Source organism: Littorina saxatilis, linkage group LG12 (assembly GCF_037325665.1).
Source record: "Littorina saxatilis isolate snail1 linkage group LG12, US_GU_Lsax_2.0, whole genome shotgun sequence".
NCBI classification, from domain to species: domain Eukaryota; kingdom Metazoa; phylum Mollusca; class Gastropoda; order Littorinimorpha; family Littorinidae; genus Littorina; species Littorina saxatilis.
Genome location: NC_090256.1, coordinates 5,752,173 through 5,771,546, shown reverse-complemented (window position 1 = coordinate 5,771,546; position 19,374 = coordinate 5,752,173). Strand labels below are relative to the sequence as shown.

The 19,374-nt window shown below is 45.1% G+C and overlaps 1 protein-coding gene across 2 annotated transcripts in view; it reads left to right on the top strand.

Moving 5' to 3' along the window:
- LOC138981132 (zinc finger CCCH domain-containing protein 10-like) overlaps positions 1-19,374 on the top strand; it is a 114,507-nt gene that overhangs the window by 74,136 nt on the left and 20,997 nt on the right. For both annotated transcript variants that reach the window (XM_070353972.1, XM_070353973.1), the window contains one exon: positions 5,528-7,776. In XM_070353972.1, the coding sequence (XP_070210073.1) occupies positions 6,054-7,709 (1,656 nt within the window). In that variant the 5' untranslated portion in view covers positions 5,528-6,053 and the 3' untranslated portion in view covers positions 7,710-7,776. The remainder of the gene's footprint in view (positions 1-5,527; positions 7,777-19,374) is intronic.

The following is a 19,374-nucleotide window of genomic DNA, read 5'->3' as shown; positions in this document are numbered from 1 at the left end:
CTATACTAGCGAGGGTCACGGACTGAGGACAGGTATACAGAGGATGTTTTATTACGTTAGCCGCTGACTTGACTGGTTTGCCTCGTTCGCTCACCTGCCTTATTGTCATTCGTTTGATGTCTACCGTGCCTGGCGGTATAGGGAAAACAAGGGACTATGGTAGTATGTTGACGTGAGGGATTTCTTTAGACGAGAGAATTGAACTTCAAACTGGAAGATAGAAGTAAGTATATACATTGAGGCAATTGTTTCATTTCGATTGTTCACTGTATCAATATTGTCTCACTGTATCAATATTGTCTCACTGCAAACGGGATCCTGGTGGCTACGTTGTCTTGGGTTCAGCTGTGAGGTGGGAATGATAATTCGTTAACGTGCCGGATTAATAAGACGACAGAGACAATCTTCTGGCCGAAACTGAATCTAAATAATTGCGTCGTTGTTTTACTCAAATCGAGACCTCTGTTGCTTGCTGCCTGTGTTGCTTTGATTTGAGTGGGTGAAGTTGTGAAAGGAGCATTAAGAGAGAACCAATCCTGTAGCCGGTGTAACACGAAATTTTTACTCCACAAAAAATTTACTCCGGAGTAAATATTTCGTACGAAATTCTTACTCCGAGTACACTTTTCGTACGAGAAAAGAACTCCCCAAGGCACGAAAAAATTACTCCCTCCACGAAATTTTTACTCCCCATTTATTTTACTTCCAGTAATAATCTCGTACGCAAAAATGGGATGCGGGCGAAGGGATAATGCCAATAAGTGATCTCGCGCACACGAATGTCGCGCTACCCTCCTTCCACCCCTTCCACCACCAAGACTAACAGGGGACAAGGGAGTAAAAATGTCGTACACCTGGCATGGGAAGTTAAATTGCTTGTGTTTGGGTGAAGTAATTTATTCGTTATTTATTCGTCAGGGGAGTAACAGTTTTGTACGAAATGTTTACTCGGAACTCACCTGTGTTGGGGAGTAATTTTCTCGTGAAACGGGGGAGTGCTTTTTTCGTAAAGGGAGTAACTTTTTTTGTACGAAATGTTTACTCCGGAGTAAAAATCTCGTGGGAGTAATTTTCTCATGTTACACCGGGAAATATCTAAATGATCGCGTTGTTGTTTCACTGAAATCGAGATCCTGTTGCTGCCAGTGTTGCTTTGACTTGAGTGGGCGAAGTTGTGAAGTTAGAATGATGATGCATTATGTTTTTACGAGAAGAGAAAGTGACACTTGTTGATGGAAGATGGAAATAAATGCGTTGAGTGTTTCGGACACGAACTCAAGCAAATGCTTATTTGACGTGACCATAACAATACTAAGTTACACAAGTTTTCATGATGGTGGACAACACTATTATTAACCAGAGGAACAAAATGTAGGAGGGGGGTATGGGGAACTTAATCAAAACAGGAGGATCTACAGACAAAAAAAGAAAAGAAATAATATGAGGTGAGACTAGGAATGAAGCGTGTGGGACGAGAACATCGTTGATGAGACATGCAATAAAAAGTTCAGATAAATGTACATTTTCATAGAGAGGGCAGCATAATTCGTTACGAATGTATGGAAGAAAGAAGAAGAAAAAACAACAACACAAAAACGACAACAGCAAGAGAGAGTTATATCTCGTACGTCGTCGTCGTTGATTTTGCCAGCATTAAAAGAGATCGCAGTGAACCGAAAGATGGCGGCGCATTTACCGGCCAATTTGCGCTACAAGACCTTTTGAATAATTCAAACAAAATGTATCAGCACGCGCTGTCTCTGTCTCGCTGTCTTGTTTACCTCCTTTCCCTGATGCAGATTTTGATCGATTTTTGTGTTGAGTGCGCCATGTTCACAGTGTCATGTCTTCTTCAGCACTTTTTGTCTCTACGTTCTCTCTCCTTTAATCTACCTGGAAACTGCATTGCTTTCGGTGTCAGTTTACTCACTCTGTCTCTATCGCACATTTGCTGATAACAGAAACATGTTCACGGTGTCATTTTTTCTTCAGCACCTTTTGTCTCTTTCTCTCTCCTTTTTCCACGAAAGAACTGCAATGCTCTGTCAAATTGTGTGACAGTCTGCTCTCCGGCTCTGTCGCAGAATTGCTGCTAGCAAAAACATGTACGAGTGCGCTTAAACGCTTTGTGTGTGCGCTGCTGATTGTCTGTGTTACCGTTTATTGCTAATTCGTTTAACAGTTTGGCACGATGATGACGAGTCGTGGTTTTGTGAGTCTGTTCATGAGCTGTGTTTTTGTGTGTATGTAAACATGCTTGGTGTTTTGTGGGGGAAACGCTTCGCAGCTATTTGTATTCTATTACGCTTGACAGCTTTTGCGCTTGTGTGTGTAAGTTTTTCTGTGCTTAAAATGTTACTTTATTTTTTTCTGTCGCCAAGTTTTATGTTCGGGTGTGTTTTACTCCTTGAGTTGAGTTGCCGAAGACCTCATTGACTACCCAAGGCAGGACAGTTGCACAGGTTAACACGGCAAGGAAGAGAGCCTGTTGCTATCCTCCGTGCACGCGACCAAGTAGCTGAAGCATGCCGATCGTATACTCATGAATCCCCTCTACGCTTTGTGTCGTTGCTTGCCTATCACGACCCTCCCTGGCGTCTGCAAGTGTTGCCCCCATCTAGTGGTTGTGTAAGTGTAGCCTCTAGCCTTCCACGTCCGTTGCCTTTGGCCTCTTTATGTGTAGTTGTGGTTTTTACTGTATTTTTGTTATGAATTTGGTTGAAGGTACATTCCTTCTCGAGGAAGTGACGATGAAAACCGTTAATAACCTGTCCTGGCTATCGTGATGGCACCATCATTACATTTGGTCATTGATACCAAAAATTAAAACCCAGGCTGCAGAGTAGGAATTTTTCTGAATTAATGTTGTGACTGACACCTATGTTAATCAGCGAATGTGAAGGTAACTATGTGGTGGTGTACAATTAAAGTTCACACGGAAGGAAGGTATCGTCTAAAAGGGCATGTCAACCGCAGTTAGCAGAAGAAAAGAGCGTGTTGATTCGTGGTGAAGAGTTCGTACAGGCAAAGAAGGAGAAGGGTGGGGAAGAGATGACAGATGATGTGTTTCTTGTTGATGTCGTTCACCAGTTACACCGTCAGCCCAGACGCTGAGACAAAGGATGCCGCCTTCACCAGTAGGTCTTGTCTGCAGCCTCGTCCACAAAACGACCGTGTTGAGAAACAAACAGACGGATCGGTTACAACTTTCTTGTCTCATGTACTAAAGTGAGGAGTGAATGGTGTTTGAGTAAAGAGAGTCATGCACGGCATACCTGTCCTGACAGACTGCGCGCTGCCAGAGATACCTCTGTCGTCGCTGTTTGCTTCAGTGCCAGCCCTGACATACTCTGTATTTCCCTTTGGCTGGAAGTCTCGCCTGTTTTTCAGCGTCTCCTCTCATTGTCGTGGGATCCTGCAAGTTGTTTGTTTTTCTGGTTGTCCTTGATTATGTATGGCTTTCTTTTGTTCTGGTTGTCCTTGATTATGTATGGCTTTCTTTTGTTCTGGCAGACTTTTACTGTTTGTTTAACCGGCACGGTTGGCCTAGTGGTAAGGCGTCCGCCCCGTGATCGGGAGGTCGTGGGTTCGAACCCCGGCCGGGTCATACCTAAGACTTTAAAATTGGCAATCTAGTGGCTGCTCCGCCTGGCGTCTGGCATTATGGGGTTAGTGCTAGGACTGGTTGGTCCGGTGTCAGAATAATGTGACTGGGTGAGACATGAAGCCTGTGCTGCGACTTCTGTCTTGTGTGTGGCGCACGTTAAATGTCAAAGCAGCACCGCCCTGATATGGCTCTTCGTGGTCGGCTGGGCGTTAAGCAAACAAACAAACAAAAAAACAAAAAATACTGTTTGTTTACCTATTGTCTTCAGCATTGTTCAGCTACTTCCTCTTCTCATCCTTCTAATTCTTATCGTTTTCAATTAACTTCAATTCCTTTTGGGTATTCTGGTCCATCCTCTAATGTATATGCAGTACCTAAACATCTTTCCTTTTGTACTTTGTGTTGACTTCAGTTCTTCTTGTTACCGCCTCGTGCATGACTACTGCTGTTCATTTTCAAATGTGTTGGACGTGTCTCGTGTGTTCACATCGTCGTACGGCTTCATAGCACTTATTTCCTGGTAGATTTCATGCGTGCCCAAAACCTCCAAGAAAGGATCATAGCAGGTTAACTGAGGATCTGAACTCAAAAACCAAGTTTTCCTGGTTCTAGATATTTTCGGGTTTCAGCCCGGACACAGAGCCCGAATATGTTTCATGCGTTTCATCACTCGGTGATGTCTTTCAGTCCTTTGTGAGTTCCCCTCTGACTCTCCGTCCTTCAAAGAGAATAATATCTGCTCGTTTCCTCCTTCTGTTTTCACGCTGCTTGAAGTTAATGGTTATGAGCATACCAGGATGTGTGAGGCAGAGGGTTGTTGTTTGCTGGAAACGAAAGAAAGGGGATGGATGCTTTGAAGGTTTTGTTTCAAGGAGGGGGGGGGGGGGGGGGCACAGAATCAAATTTGTAATCAAACGATTGTGGGTTGGGAAAGCGAGAGATGAAGCGAAAAAGAGTTAAAATCAGAAATTCATAAACTCAAAACGGTAACGAAGTGGCCGGCAACAGCTGTGCTTCTTTCGCCCTTTATAAGCAAAGGGGCATAATATGCATAAAACAGCTTTCACCTCTTACCTTACCTAATGCAATACATATGTCAGCGTGGCGTGATATAGCCGCGCTAAAAAAAATGAAGACACCTGGCATAAGCTTGGCCGGATTAGAAAGTGTAAATTGGCATCAGAACTTGGGTCGGTGCCGCCTTCACCTTTTCTTTTTGTGCTGGATTCACGCCCGTTTCGCGTCTGGAGCCATCGTTGATTTATCGGTTATTTCTATACCGGGGAACTTAATCAGGCTCGTTAGCCTGCGATTGTTGGCGTCTGGTCGTGATGTTGCCTGTGGGGCTTGTGCGCGATGGGCGAGGGGATTGGGAGGGGTTGGTGTTTTAGGAGAGCTCCCTCTTTCTCTCTCAAATGAAAAGTGCGTATGTCAGAAAGTAGTCCGTGCTGGTGGGACTTTTATTTATACGCAAGCAGCACATGCCAGTGCATTTTGAAATGGCCAATTTGCTCTCACGCGTAAAGTGTGTGTGTGTGTGTGTGTGTGTGTGTGTGTGTGTGTGTGTGTGTGTGTGTGTGTGTGTGTGTGTGTGTGTTATAGTTCAAAAGATGTGCGTTTGATTTAAGAGGCGAATTACTGACATTGCGTATGTTTGTAAGGCAAAAGGTGATTCATTTTTGTGTGCAGAGCTAAAGCATCCATCTTTTTATTTTATTTTCAATATTCAGCCCCATTATGTGTAGCGTCGTTGTTGTGTATGTTTGCGTTGATGTTGTACTTGTTTATGCATGCAGGGTGGGGGTTGCTTTAAAGATTGTCACCAGACCTGCTGTGAGGCAGTTGTGCTAAACTATAGACATACACCTTAGGTCATGCAAGAAGAAAGATGGCTAAACTGCGGCGCTTGTTTTGTTGCAGAGGCGCAGCGTCCCCCAGAGGATCGCTTGGATTATACTGACATGACAAGCTGAGCTGGCATCGTACACTGTAGCCCTCCCCCGCGCTGCTGGGAGTTGTACGTGCATTGCGAGTGACTTTGTTCTATTGCTGCTGCAGCGAGCCTTTTGGATGTCTTTATCTATCTGTGCGTGTTGAGATTATAGTCTATGCGACCATCCTGTTACACGCTTCGTCGTGTCAAACTAACTAACTTGCGAGCTAAAGAAACGAACGAAAACAGTGCACTGTGCTTTGATTAGGGCGCGCTGATCGTGAGCAGACTTCAGCAGGCAAGCGGCTTTCTGAGGACCCAAAGTGGAGTTGTGCATTTTGCAACGGATTGCAAGGGGGATGGATAATTAAGTTGAATGTGTGCATCCAGGCTCTGCTTCAAAACAAGGTAAGGGCGCGCCGAGGAGCCGATGATCCAAGTGCTCAGTGTTTGTTGCCTGCGTTACCCCCACGAGTTCTGTATGCACGGGATCTTGTGCCTGCCCAGCCTGGCATGCGTAACATGTCTGAGAACAACAGTGACTCTGGAAGCGACGACGTGAAAAACAACCTGTGCAACGGCAAGGACGACGATGACGTGTGCCGCGACTTTCTGAGGAACGTGTGTCGACGAGGCAAGCGCTGTAAGTACCGACACCCGCCAGCCAACGGCGTCAGTGAGAACGGTACTGGGGCAGGAGGAGTAGGAGAGGGAGACCACAACCACAACCACAACATGGGGGCCAGCTCCAAGCCAGAACCCACCTTTTGTCATGACTTTCAGAATACGGGCTGCCACAGACCCACTTGCAAGTTTCTGCACTGCACCAGGGAGGAGGAGGAACTCTTCCACCAGACGGGACAGTTGCCGCAGCGTCTGCATCAGACGTCGCAGTCTGGTGGTGGTGGAGGTGGTGGTAGTGGCAACAACGCAGACATCCCTGTGTGCCGTGACTTCATGAAGGGGGAGTGTAAGCGCGGTGCCAAGTGCAAGTACCGCCATCTCAACAACGATTTCCACAACGACTGTGACCCCATTCTGCGCAACGACGTTGGCGGAGGGCCGGGTCCGTGCCCCGGCAGGCCTGACATGCCCAGACCCGACATCAGGCAGCACCACAATGACGTACGGACTAACAACAACCACAGCGGCCACAATCACAACAACAACCACAACAACCACAACCACAGCTTCAACAACTTTGACGATAACTATGACAAGTTTGACCGCTACGAGTACGGCCACAGCGGACACAGTCAGGGCCACGGGCCAGGACCTGATGGCCCGCAGCTGAAGAGACGCCGGGTAGATATGGACGGGTACGGAAGTGGCGGCGGCGGAGGAGGAGGCGGTGGAGGTGGTGGTGGTGGTGGTAGTAGTGGCTATGACAGTCGGTACGGCCCGGGCCCGGGATCGTCGTCCCGCCCCGTGAGCTACGCGTACCAGGTGCTGGAGGAGGAGAACACGGCGTTACGGCGGCGCGTGGAGGAGCTGAAGAAGCAGGTGGCAGACCTGACGGCCACCAACGAGGTGCTGCTGGAGCAGAACGCCAGGCTGCGCGTGTCCAAGGCCACCCACCAGGTCAACACGATGCACATGCCGGCCAACCAGGCCATGGCCCCCGTCACGCTGAGTCTGGCCACCATGGGCCACTCCCCCGCCCTCCAGGCCACGTCCTGCACGCTGCCCACACACCTCAACACCTCTCTCACGCACCAGATCGCCCTCAACAGCGACATGGCCACGCAGCACGCCCTGCAGTCTGCCGCACAGCGCATGGCGCGCGAGATCCAGCAGCAACAACAACAACAACAACAGCAGCAGCAACAACAGCACCACCACCACCACCAGGCTGCTGCAGCCGCTGCCGCCGCTGCTCCTCCGCGTCAACAGGGACCCCAGGGGCTAACCCTGGGAGCCCCGCCGATCATGAACCCGTCCGTCACTATGAACCCGCCGCTGGCGTCGCTGGCGTCGCTGGCAATGCCGCAGAACAACCTGGTGGCCGTGTCGCTGCCGTCTCTGGTGTCCCCCGCCTCCCTGCAGCAGGTGCCCCCTGGCGGCAGTATGGCGCAGAACCTGTGCCCCCCCAGCAACCCGCTAGTGTCCTACCCCATCATGTCGCAGGACATGCGCTGCGCGGTCGCTCCCAGCTCCATGGCGCATTAACCCCAAGCCCTGCCGGGTCCCCGGGGTCCTTACCTGGGGGCTGCTCTTCTCGCTTTGTATGCAAAACGTGAGTATGTGGCTATGGACTTTAGGACGTACGCGTGTGACTTATGTGATTTTTATCTTCCATGAATGAATGCTGTTTCTGTCTTGTCTCTCCTTGTTCGTTTTCTGAAAGCTTTTCTGGTTATTTTTTTTTATATTTTGTGTGTGTGTGTGTGTGTGTACAGTGTTTACTTGACTTCTCAATACATTAATGATTCGCATTGTCTCTTAATTTTTTTCGCTCTCATTTTTGGGTGACGTCTGATTTATATATATATCAATTTATCATGTCATTTTTGAGTCACTTGAGAAAAAGTGACTCTATGTAATCGGTCAGTGTTAGTCTGTCCGGCCGGCCGGCCGTCCGTAGACACCACCTTAACGTTGGACTTTTCTCGGAAACTATCAAAGCGATCGGGCTCATATTTTGTTTAGTCGTGACCTCCAATGACCTCTACACTTTAACGATGGTTTCGTTGACCTTTGACCTTTTTCAAGGTCACAGGTCAGCGTCAAAGGAAAAATTAGACATTTTATATCTTTGACAAAGTTCATCGGATGTGATTGAAACTTTGTAGGATTATTCTTTACATCAAAGTATTTACATCTGTAGCCTTTCACGAACGTTATCAGAAAAACAAGGGAGATAACTAGTTTTTTCTGTTCGGCAACACACAACTTAACGTTGGGCTTTTCTCGGAAACTATAAAAGTGACGGGGCTCAAATTTTATGTGAACGTGACTCATTGTGTTGTGAATAGCAATTTCTTCCTGTCCATCTGATGCCTCATATAATATTCAGAACTGCGAAAGTGACTCGATCGAGCGTTTGCTCTTCTTGTTAAGCATAGTTTATGTGATCCACTTGCTCTGTAGCTCTTGACTATATAGTGTTGGTACTCTTGACACGTGCGTGTTTTTCTGTGCGTGTTTGACTTCCTCTGTTTGCGTGACTCTTCCTGGTCGTTGTACATCCTCCTCCCCCACCCCCACTTCTCTCTCCTTCTGTATGTACGTCTGCCTGTGTGTCTCTGGCTGTCGGTTTGTCTACCTGTTTGTCTATATCTGTCTCTCTCTTTCTAATTCTCTCACTCTCTCTCTCTCTCTCAGTCTCTTCGTCTCTCTCTCTCTCTCTCTCTCTCTCTCTCTCTCTCTCTCTCTCTCTTAAAAATCGTAAAATTAAGATTTTTTTTTTTTTAATTTTTACATTAAATTTTTTTTAATTTTTTTTTTACTTTTTTTTTCTATAACTTATTCAGCCACAAATATAAACATATTCTACATACATAAAAAGCAAATAAGCCTACAAAACCGCTCCAGTCCAACCATATTCCGCGTGCACAATCATTACTTCCATCCCCATTTTGAAATATCGCAACAGACTTGGCGCAGTGGTTAGTGCATCGGACTGCGGGCCGGGAGATCGTGGTTCGAATCCCATCAGGGGTGCGTGGGTTTTTCGAGCTTTGATCGGCTCCTACCCAGAGTGGAAGTGCTAAAGTTCCATTGGGAAGGCTGGGATCACACAGCCGAGTGTCATTCACTTCACTCAGAAAGCGCGAAGAAAAAAAAAGAAAAAAAACTTGTCTCGATTCTTGTGACCCTTCCTGCTCAGGGCTCTCATGGTGACCTTGGTCCCAGTGTTCCTGTTCCAGTCATCCCTGGGCTGCTCCAGGGGGGTCGACGGAGGGACGCAGTGGCGGTCTGCTCTCTGAGGAGACGCTCACTCAGTCTGTCTCCGCGACTTAACAGTCAGTGTCGTAATTAGAGGGCTTAGTAGATAGCGGTGCCTGTGTCCCTTGCCAGGAACAGGACCAATACTGAATACCGTCGAAGTGACTCAGCAGCAGTGCAGTGTCATCTTCCGAGGGTAGCCTACCGCAGCGGCCTGACATCCTTCCCTGGAGTGTCTGTAAAATTAGTGAGGGTGCCCAGGTGTCTGACCAACACTGGGGGCTCACTGATTCGACAAAGTCTGGCGGCGGAACGAAGTTCAGGGGTGGGTGTTGCAGTGAGTGCTGGGACGGGGCGGCGTGGGAGCATACTGGGAAAAGGAACAAGCGTCGGGACAAGCAAAAAGAGAATGAAAAAAAAAAATACATATATAAAGAAAAAAAGAAGAGAGAAAAAAATAAAAAAACAGACTTCCAGATATATAACACGATCATATGTGTTCTCTGTTTGCATGTTTGTCCAGTGTCTTGTCCCCACATAAAGCATATTAATTCTACCTGTCCCAAGATAGGCCAAATGGTTCTAAGAGGACGTTAAAACTAATTATCATCATCACTCTCTCTCTCTCTCTCTCTCTCTCTCTCTCTCTCTCTCTCTCTCTCTCTCTCTCTCTCTCTCTCTCTCTCTCTCTCTCTCTCTCTCTTTATGTTTTGAGAGACGAATAACAAAAACTCCAAACTTTCATTAGCTGTCTCCAAATCACCCCCGGTTGGATGTAAAAGGTTGCAGGTTGACATATAGGCCTACAGTTGTGCATTGCTTCATGTTTTAAGGGAAGGAAAACGGCCCCTAATTCGTCGTTAGGGCCAAACTTAAACTGATTTATTAGCTCGTGCAAATGGAAGCTGCCTCCTGATTTTAAAGCTGCTTAGTTTTGTATTTGTCTTTCTGCGCGATGCAACATTAGTTGAAAGGATAAGGCATGAACCTCGTTTTAGATTTGTTTTTGTTTGTTTGTTTATGTAGTTTCCTTTTTTCAGGGATTGTTTAATGTTGTTCACAAAGAAATCTTGCATTAAAACCGGCGTGCCGATCAGGTATTAACGCCGAGGTAATTAATTTAAGTTCGTATATATAAGGTTTATGTCACGTAATCTTGATCAAAGGGGGAGGGGTGGAGTTGAACTTAAAGGGGAGGGAGAAGGGGGTAGTGAGAAACAAATAGAGAGGGTAGTAAGAGGGTGGGGGATGGGATGACTCAAATAACATCTTCGTATCATCAGTCCTCATCACTGAGGAAAGAAACAGCGCTTTTGCGCCAATGATTTCTTTTCCATTTTGCTAAGCCGAAAAAATAACAAACCTAAACAATCTTCAAAATTTCCTGCAGAGAAACGCTTTTCTGACAGCATGTATCGTTAGCCCTCAATAGGTTTCGGTTATGAAAAACTAAAATCGATAATTTTCTTACTGGAACTGTCACACCACCAGTATTAGGTCATAAATTGGCGAATGGGTTTTGTTTTACATGTACCTCCGATGCAATCGATCCCGCTTTCGCTCTCTTTGGCAGAAAACAAGTCTTGATACAGGCTGAAAAAAATAAGTTTGTCCAATATATCTCCGGCAGTCACGCAGAACGAAAATCGATCCTTTTCTAGCTGGTACTGTTATACCTCTATTTGTTGGGAATTTGTGTCATGGATTTATTTTCGCCTTGGCTGTAGACCCCGCTTTGCTACGATGTCTTAAGTTGAAAACAGGTCTTGATACCAGGCTGAAAACAAGACAAGTCGTGATCCTCTGGCATTCCACGACATCAAAGATTCAATGTTTGCCGAGGCAAGCATCTCGTAGGTAAGACCTGGTGGGATCAATGGACGCAGTATTATAGCTGTCATGTCTTGTTTTCTGCCCTGTCCTTGTCGCTTCTTGCTGATGCGTCAAGGAGACAAGCAAGAGAGAAAAGCTTGTTTATGGTGGGGATCGGTGCATCGACCTTCGCCTTGTGTTTGATATGATCGATGGGGTGTTGTCTCCCAGTTTGCACACTTGAGAATCGGGGTGAATGTCACTGGTCGTAAAAAAAAGTTAGGGTGCCAGGCATGGAGGTTGACAGGAGCGCACGCACGTACGCACACTTGTACACACACACACACGTGCGCGCACACACATATAGCCAGAGAGAGACAGAGTCAGAGAGACAGTAAGAGAAAGAGACAGAGAGACTATGCTAGACGATGCATCGTATCGAGACTTGTTGACGACTTTTAGGCGAGGAGGATCAAGAACCTTTCCCTTCTTGCCGTTCTAGGTCTGGTAATGTTCATCTTCTTTTTACATTTAGTCAAGTTTTGACTAATAAATCTTTGAACATAGAGGGGGAATCGAGACGAGGGTCGTGGTGTATGTGTGTGTGTGTGTGTTTGTGTGTCTGTCTGTCTGTGCGTGTGTGTGTAGAGCGATTCAGACCAAACTACTGGACCGATCTTTATGAAATTTGACATGAGAGTTCCTGGGAATGATATCCACGGACTTTTTTTTTCGATAAATACTTTTGATGACGTCATATCCGGCTTTTTGTAAAAGTTGAGGCGGCACCGTCACACCCTCATTTTTCAATCAAATTGATTGAAATTTTTTTTTTTCTTTTTTTTTTCTTAATGGTTTATTCAGGCATCAACATTTACAATATAGTAGGAACATGTGACAACACAGCAGTTGTGAATTATCTTCATATGACAAATCATAAGTGAATCCTCTGTAAATGAAACAGGAGAACAAAAAGACACAACGGAAAAACATGATATTTGACTGGAAAATACGGATATAAACTGTATTATGTTTTCCATTATTCGACTAAGGTATTGTCTGGTAGCCACTTCTTTAAAAAACATGTATACTTCATTTCCATTTGGTGTACATATTTGTCAACTTTGTGTAAGTAAGACAGTTCTTTGAGAAACATTTGCAATGATGGTTTTAGTTTATTTATTCTACATTTATATATGTAAAACTTTGCTTGTAATAAAATATAATCAAAACCCTCATCAGTCTTACTTTTTGGGTCATAGCCAAATAATACTAATGTGGGGCTGAGTGCAAGTCTGCTGCAGTTTTGACATTTCTCCTTCATGTGTTTTTCAAACTCAGTTGTAAAGCAATCTTCGACGAAGGCCGGACTTCGGTATTGCATTTCAGCTTGGTGGCTTAAAAATTAATTAATGACTTTGGTCATTAAAAATCTGAAAATAGTAATAATTGTTTTATATAAAACGATCCAAATTTACGTTCATCTTATTCTACATCATTTCTTGATTCCAAAAACATATAAATATGTTATATTTGGATTAAAAACAAGCTCTGAAAATTAAAGATATAAAAATTATGATCAAAATTAAATTTCCGAAATCGATTTAAAAACAATTTCATCTTATTCCTTGTCGGTTCCTGATTCCAAAAACATATAGATATGATATGTTTGGATTAAAACCACGCTCAGAAAGTTAAAACGAAGAGAGGTACAGAAAAGCGTGCTATGCAGCACAGCAAAACCACTACCGCGCTGAACAGGCTCGTCAGTTTCACTCCGTTATGCACTAGCGGCGGACTACGGTCATTGTGAAAAAATGCAGTGCGTTCAGTTTCATTCTGTGAGTTCCACAGCTTGACTAAATGTAGTAATTTCGCCTTACGCGACTTGTTTGACTTTCCTGAAGACTGACAACTTTGGTTTGGATAGCTGTCCTTTACATATATATTAGGAGGAGAAATCAACGAAAGTAGTATTTTGATGCAAATCCCAAGTTGTTGGAGAATTCCGCTTTCTGTTGAAGCTATCTGTTTCCATCACTCCCATGACCATCATCACAACATCTACCCTCCTCCTTCCCCATTCACTGTTGCTCTTTGCCGTCGCTGTATAGTACCTTCTTGAAGCTGTCTTGCCTTCTCATTTCTGAACTCAATACCAGTGTCATTGCCATTGGTGATGTCGACAGAAACAAAACAGTGACGACAGATCGGACAAGTCTCCATATAGGAAGCATTCTGAGTAATTATATTTGCCTTGGTGCCATGTATCAGTTTTTTCCACGATACAAAATTGGGGGGGGGGGGGGGGGGGCAACAACCATTTTAACACGCATGCGTTCTATTTCTGGAGGAACCCATTGAAACGATGTAGGGATTTCTCTCTCCAAATAGGCTACCATTCCAATGTTTACTCAAACGGATAAAATGCCTGATTTTTTCAGCAAGATCAAACGGTGTGCTTCGTTTGAGCAAGCTGTGAGCTATGTGCATGTAAAGGGATGACGAGCAAACAAGTGATTACCTGGTCAGTCCAGAGTATGTAACGCATGCATTATAACGCTGTTTAAGCAAAGAACATAACATTTCTATCTCAAGAGCAAACATGGGCGATTCTTGGACACACACGTCTGTTTTCAAGAAAGTACGGAAAGTGGCGATTTACGTGATAACGTTTACATGGGAGGGGTGATTATTTTTTCGAAGAATGTATTTAATTTTGAAAACAACTTGCTGGAGCGCGGTACCAGTGAAGACATACCATGCTACATGTATATATATATCCGGAAGAAAATATTATCTGAATTTGCAATTGCCACAACTTCAGTTTTCTCTGCAGTTAGAATTTATATCATTCGTGTATGATGTCAACGGATTTCTTTATTACCAGTTGCTCTGCAACGGAATTTTCTAATTAGAGTCCAAGGGTTCCGAGGAGAAAACGGTGTTATCCATTTCATACAGGTACTAGTCCATACTATTAGTTAGTGTGATGTTCTCTCGTATGCTGGAACGTATGAAATGTGTGTATCATTGGCAAGTCTAGCCAGTTGTACTTTTTGTCAGGTGCTGGCACCAGAGGGCTTTGGCACCAACGCGGATCATCAACACATGAATGCTGGCATTAACATGTTCACAACCAAAGATTCACTTGCCAAAAGTGCGCATTTATGCAGATTTGGTTTCTGTACAGTGCGTGCAGGTGTTGTGTGACCGTGAAAGTCGGTAGGTCAGACGATAATGTGGCAGACATGCAACCACCCAAAGCGGGAGCCGCAACTTTTCTTGTCTACGGTCTCGACTGAATGATAGTGTCCTCGACCCAAATGGCTGTATGGAAAACTGTTTTGCATCTTGTATTTTTATGGTCATGATTGAGAGATTTCGACCCATGCATGGGAAACAAAAGCCTTTTCATAGTCACGAAATATTTGTGATTGAGCGGTCTTGACAGTTTGGACTTTTCATAGTCACGACATATTTGTGACACCCCCCGCGGGTTAGGGGGAAGAATTTACCCGATGCTCCCCAGCATGTCGTAAGAGGCGACTAACGGATTCTGTTTCTCCTTTTACCCTTGTTAAGTGTTTCTTGTATAGAATATAGTCAATTTTTGTAAAGATTTTAGTCAAGCAGTATGTAAGAAATGTTAAGTCCTTTGTACTGGAAACTTGCATTCTCCCAGTAAGGTAATATATTGTACTACGTTGCAAGCCCCTGGAGCAAATTTTTTTATTTAATAGTGCTTTTGTGAGCAAGAAACAATTGACAAGTGGCTCTATCCCATCTCACCCCTTTCCCCGTCGCGATATAACCTTCGTGGTTGAAAACGACGTTAAACACCAAATAAAGAAAGAAAGAAAGAAAGAAACATATTTGTGATAGAGTAATCTTGACAGTTTGTACATTTTATGGTCACGACATATTTGTGATAGAGTAATCTTGACAGTTTGTTCTTTTCGTGGTCACGACATAACGTAGGGTCGAGTCGTTGCGACTCCAAGAGCTATACAGGGACACAATAATTTTACTGCGGTACTACCCTCTCTCTCTCTCTCTTTCCAACACTCCACCTACCTCCACCTAGTCCCCCTCCCTCCCCCTGCTATTCACCATCGTCACCTTTTATCTGCTCTTTTCTTCAAACCAGACAGTCCGACGAGTGTACACACAATACCTGGCAAACGGCTTTTACCAACGAGAGCCTAGTACAGCAAGCGACCTTTACCAACGACAAACTGGTATGCATCCAACGAGCTTTACCAACGACAGCCTAGTACAGCGAGATTCCACTAAGAGAAGGCAGGAAACGACGGCAGCCTAGCACACTAAGCGAGAGTCCACCAAGAGAAGGCAGGAAATCCAATCAGACCAAACCCTCAGTGATGACAATGCAGCCACCGCCATCATTTCTCGCCTCTTGTCGTCCAGACGCTAATTTGTCCACAGAAGAGTCAATAGACAGGCGGGTAAATGACAGAGGAGAATGCCCCTAATGAAGCGCGCCCAATCACACGTGATGACCTACACTGTGAAAAAGAGAGGGAGAGAGAAAAAAATCAATATATTGCTGTGAAAATCGCCGTTGCCTGTCCAGCTTCTGGCGTCGCCACCACACGATCACAGTATTAGACATATGTACGTATGTCGTGACCATAAAAAACAAGACGAGGTAGGAAAAACACCCCCGTCAAAGGGAAATAACCTTCTCAGTTGGTGGCAGTGACTGAGTGAGAATGGTTATTTCCCTTTGACCATTAAGATGTTCCTCTATAAGTCCTTGTATAATTTTAATCCACCAATAACTCCCTAACCGTGTGTTTGACTGGTCCCAATATTTGTAAGGACCGTCTCAGGAATGTATAGAACCTGTTCACCAAGTTTGGTGACGATCGGTCCGTTCATTCTTGAGATCTATATGCGAACACAAACAAACAAACAAACAAACAAACACATCGAGCGAAACCTATACACACCCCTATACCGGGGGTGTAAAGACGGAGAAGGAGAGAGAGAGAGAGTATTCGCTGCAAAAACTTGTAGTTTCCTGTGCAGGTCTTGGGGTCATCATCACACCATCTCACGTATGCCGTGGCCATATTAGAGAGAGAGAGAGAGAGAGAGAGAGAGAGAGAGAGAGAGAGAGAGAGATTTCGCTGTAAAATGCGAAGCTAGTGGTGTCGAAGTCACACGACCAAAGACATACGTATATATATTGTGATATCGTGGGGGCGAAGGGAGTAGGGCCAATTGGTAAGCTGAGAGAGGGGGAGGGGGGGGGGGAGGGGGCAGAACATCACATTTTGCTCTTTATTACCTTTTCTGGTGAGGTCCGTTGTGCTTATGGCTTCTAAACATTACTCAGCACCGAATGCCAGCAGTTGTAATCCGAACACATGTCGCCCACAACACGACCACGTGTCGCCCACAACACGACCACGCTTTGCCCATAACACGACCACGCTTTGCCCACAACACGACCACGCTTTTAACAAAGTCGCAGGACGGAGACTTATATAAGCAACACCATTAGGTTCTACTGTTGTTTTGGTGGGATGTCTGCCACTTCTGCCTATCCCTCACTGGCAACTGCCAATGTGTTTATGGCATATATTTTTCCTGACATTAGTTTTTAGATAAATTTCCTTTTTTCCGTTAAAGCCTTCAGTCGAAATCAGCATTTGAATGTAGGCATAAACACAGCTTTGCTCACTATTGGTAATGTTTATAAAAAATGAAAATGTTACAATTCCATGTAACCGGCACGGTTGGCCTAGTGGTAAGGCGTCCGCCCCGTGATCGGGAGGTCGTGGGTTCGAACCCCGGCCGGGTCATACCTAAGACTTTAAAATTGGCAATCTAGTAGCTGCTCCGCCTGACGTCTGGCATTATGGGGTTAGTGCTAGGACTGGTTGGTCCAGTGTCAAAATAATGTGACTGGGTGAGACATAAGCATGTGCTGCGACTTCTGTCTTGTGTGTGGCGCACGTTATATGTCAAAGCAGCACCGCCCTGATATGGCCCTTCGTGGTCGGCTGGGCGTTAAGCAAACAAACAAACAAACAAAAACAAAAATTCCATGTCTGTATTACTCTAGCTCCTCTCAAGGGAGGTTGTGGTGGTGGTGATGGTGGCCAATTTCAGCGCGACAGGTCTTCACTCCTCGCACTTAGCACATTCCGATACCGTTCAGTGGGTGTCACCAACCAAACAAATGCAAATGTATGCATTTCTACAGCGGAAAGAAGGTCTTTAGGGATAACCAGTTTGTGTGTGAACATCACTTTTCTGTCTGACAGCTCCCAGACAGTGGCTATATCGTTCTGACCAGCGTTGACTTCCAATCGTACAGGGGACGCCAGGGGAGATTCGTTCAACCTTGTCCACATTTGTCTTCAGCTTTCTTTACTTCACAACCACTGCAAGGCTAGACCCAGGGCAGCTTGTGACAGGGCTAGGAGGATACGTGTCACGTCCACGCCTCACAAGTTGTCAGGAATTAGCGTGATTAAAGGCCTTGGACGTTTCATGGTATACTTTAAGGTCCGGTCCTCCCTTCTTGGGTTCATGACATGAAGTCTACGGCCGGCCATGAAAAATGAATGTCCGCATATCCAGTTTTGACGGCTCGTGTGACCAGCGCGGTGTAAGTGGTATCATGTACGCGGTTACCTGGGAGTGTCCAGACCTGTGCTCCGTAGGGTGGACCGCGGCCTTGTGAATATTTCATCCTATTACCTTCCTGTCCGGTGAAGCGATGAGGTCTTGTGGTGTACCTTGCAGTTAATTATGTCGCGCTGGTTCACACACAGAGACTATTTTATCTCTGTGATCTGGACATTTTTTTAAGCATGCTCATCCCCATTGCGGCTTAGTTGTGATTGATCTCGGCCGTGCGTTGTGGAGCTTCCTCGAGTTGTTTCTGGTCGGCTTTTGTCGGTCGGTCGGTCTCTTTCAATCTGTCCTTCCTTCCGTCCAATTCCTTCCTTCTGTCCAATTCCTTCCTTCTGTCCAATTCCTTCCTTCTGTCCAATTCCTTCCTTATTTCCAATTCCTTCCTTATTTCCACTTCCTTCATTCCCCAAATATGTCCTTGTACTCACTGGAGATAATTCCTGCATGCCTCCATTCCTTCCAGTTTCATTCATTCCTTCCCTTCATTATGCCTTACCACCCACCATCCCTTATTTCATTCATTCCTTCCATTCATTATGCCTTACCACCCACCACCCCTTATTTTCTTCATTCCTTCCATTCATTATGCCTTACCACCCACCATCCCTTATTTCATTCATTTCTTCCATTCATTATGCCTTACCACCCACCATCCCTTATTTCATTCCTTCCTTCCATTCATTATGCCTTACCACCCACCACCCCTTATTTCATTCCTTCCTTCCATTCATTATGCCTTACCACACACCACCCCTTATTTCTTCATTCCTTCCATTCATTATGCCTTACCACCCACCACCCCTTATTTCATTCCTTCCTTCCATTCATTATGCCTTACCACCCACCATCCCTTATTTCATTCATTTCTTCCATTCATTATGCCTTACCACCCACCACCCCTTATTTCATTCATTCCTTCCATTCATTATGCCTTACCACCCACCATCCCTTATTTCATTAATTCCTTCCATTCATTATGCCTTACCACCCACCATCCCTTTTTTCATTCCTTCCATTCATTATGCCTTACCACCCACCACCCCTTATTTCATTCATTCCTTCCATTCATTATGCCTTACCACCCACCATCCCTTATTTCATTAATTCCTTCCATTCATTATGCCTTACCACCCACCATCCCTTTTTTCATTCCTTCCATTCATTATGCCTTACCACCCACCATCCCTTTTTTCATTCCTTCCTTCTCTTCATTATGCCTTACCACCTACCATCCCTTATTTCATTCATTCCTTCCATTCATTATGCTTTACCACCCACCATCCCTTATTTTCTTCATTCCTTCCATTCATTATGCCTTACCACCCACCATCCCTTTTTTCATTCCTTCCTTCTCTTCATTATGCCTTACCACCCACCATCCCTTATTTCATTCATTCCTTCCATTCATTATGCCTTACCACCCGGTCCTTTCCTTTCTTTTTTTCATTCTTTCCTTCCA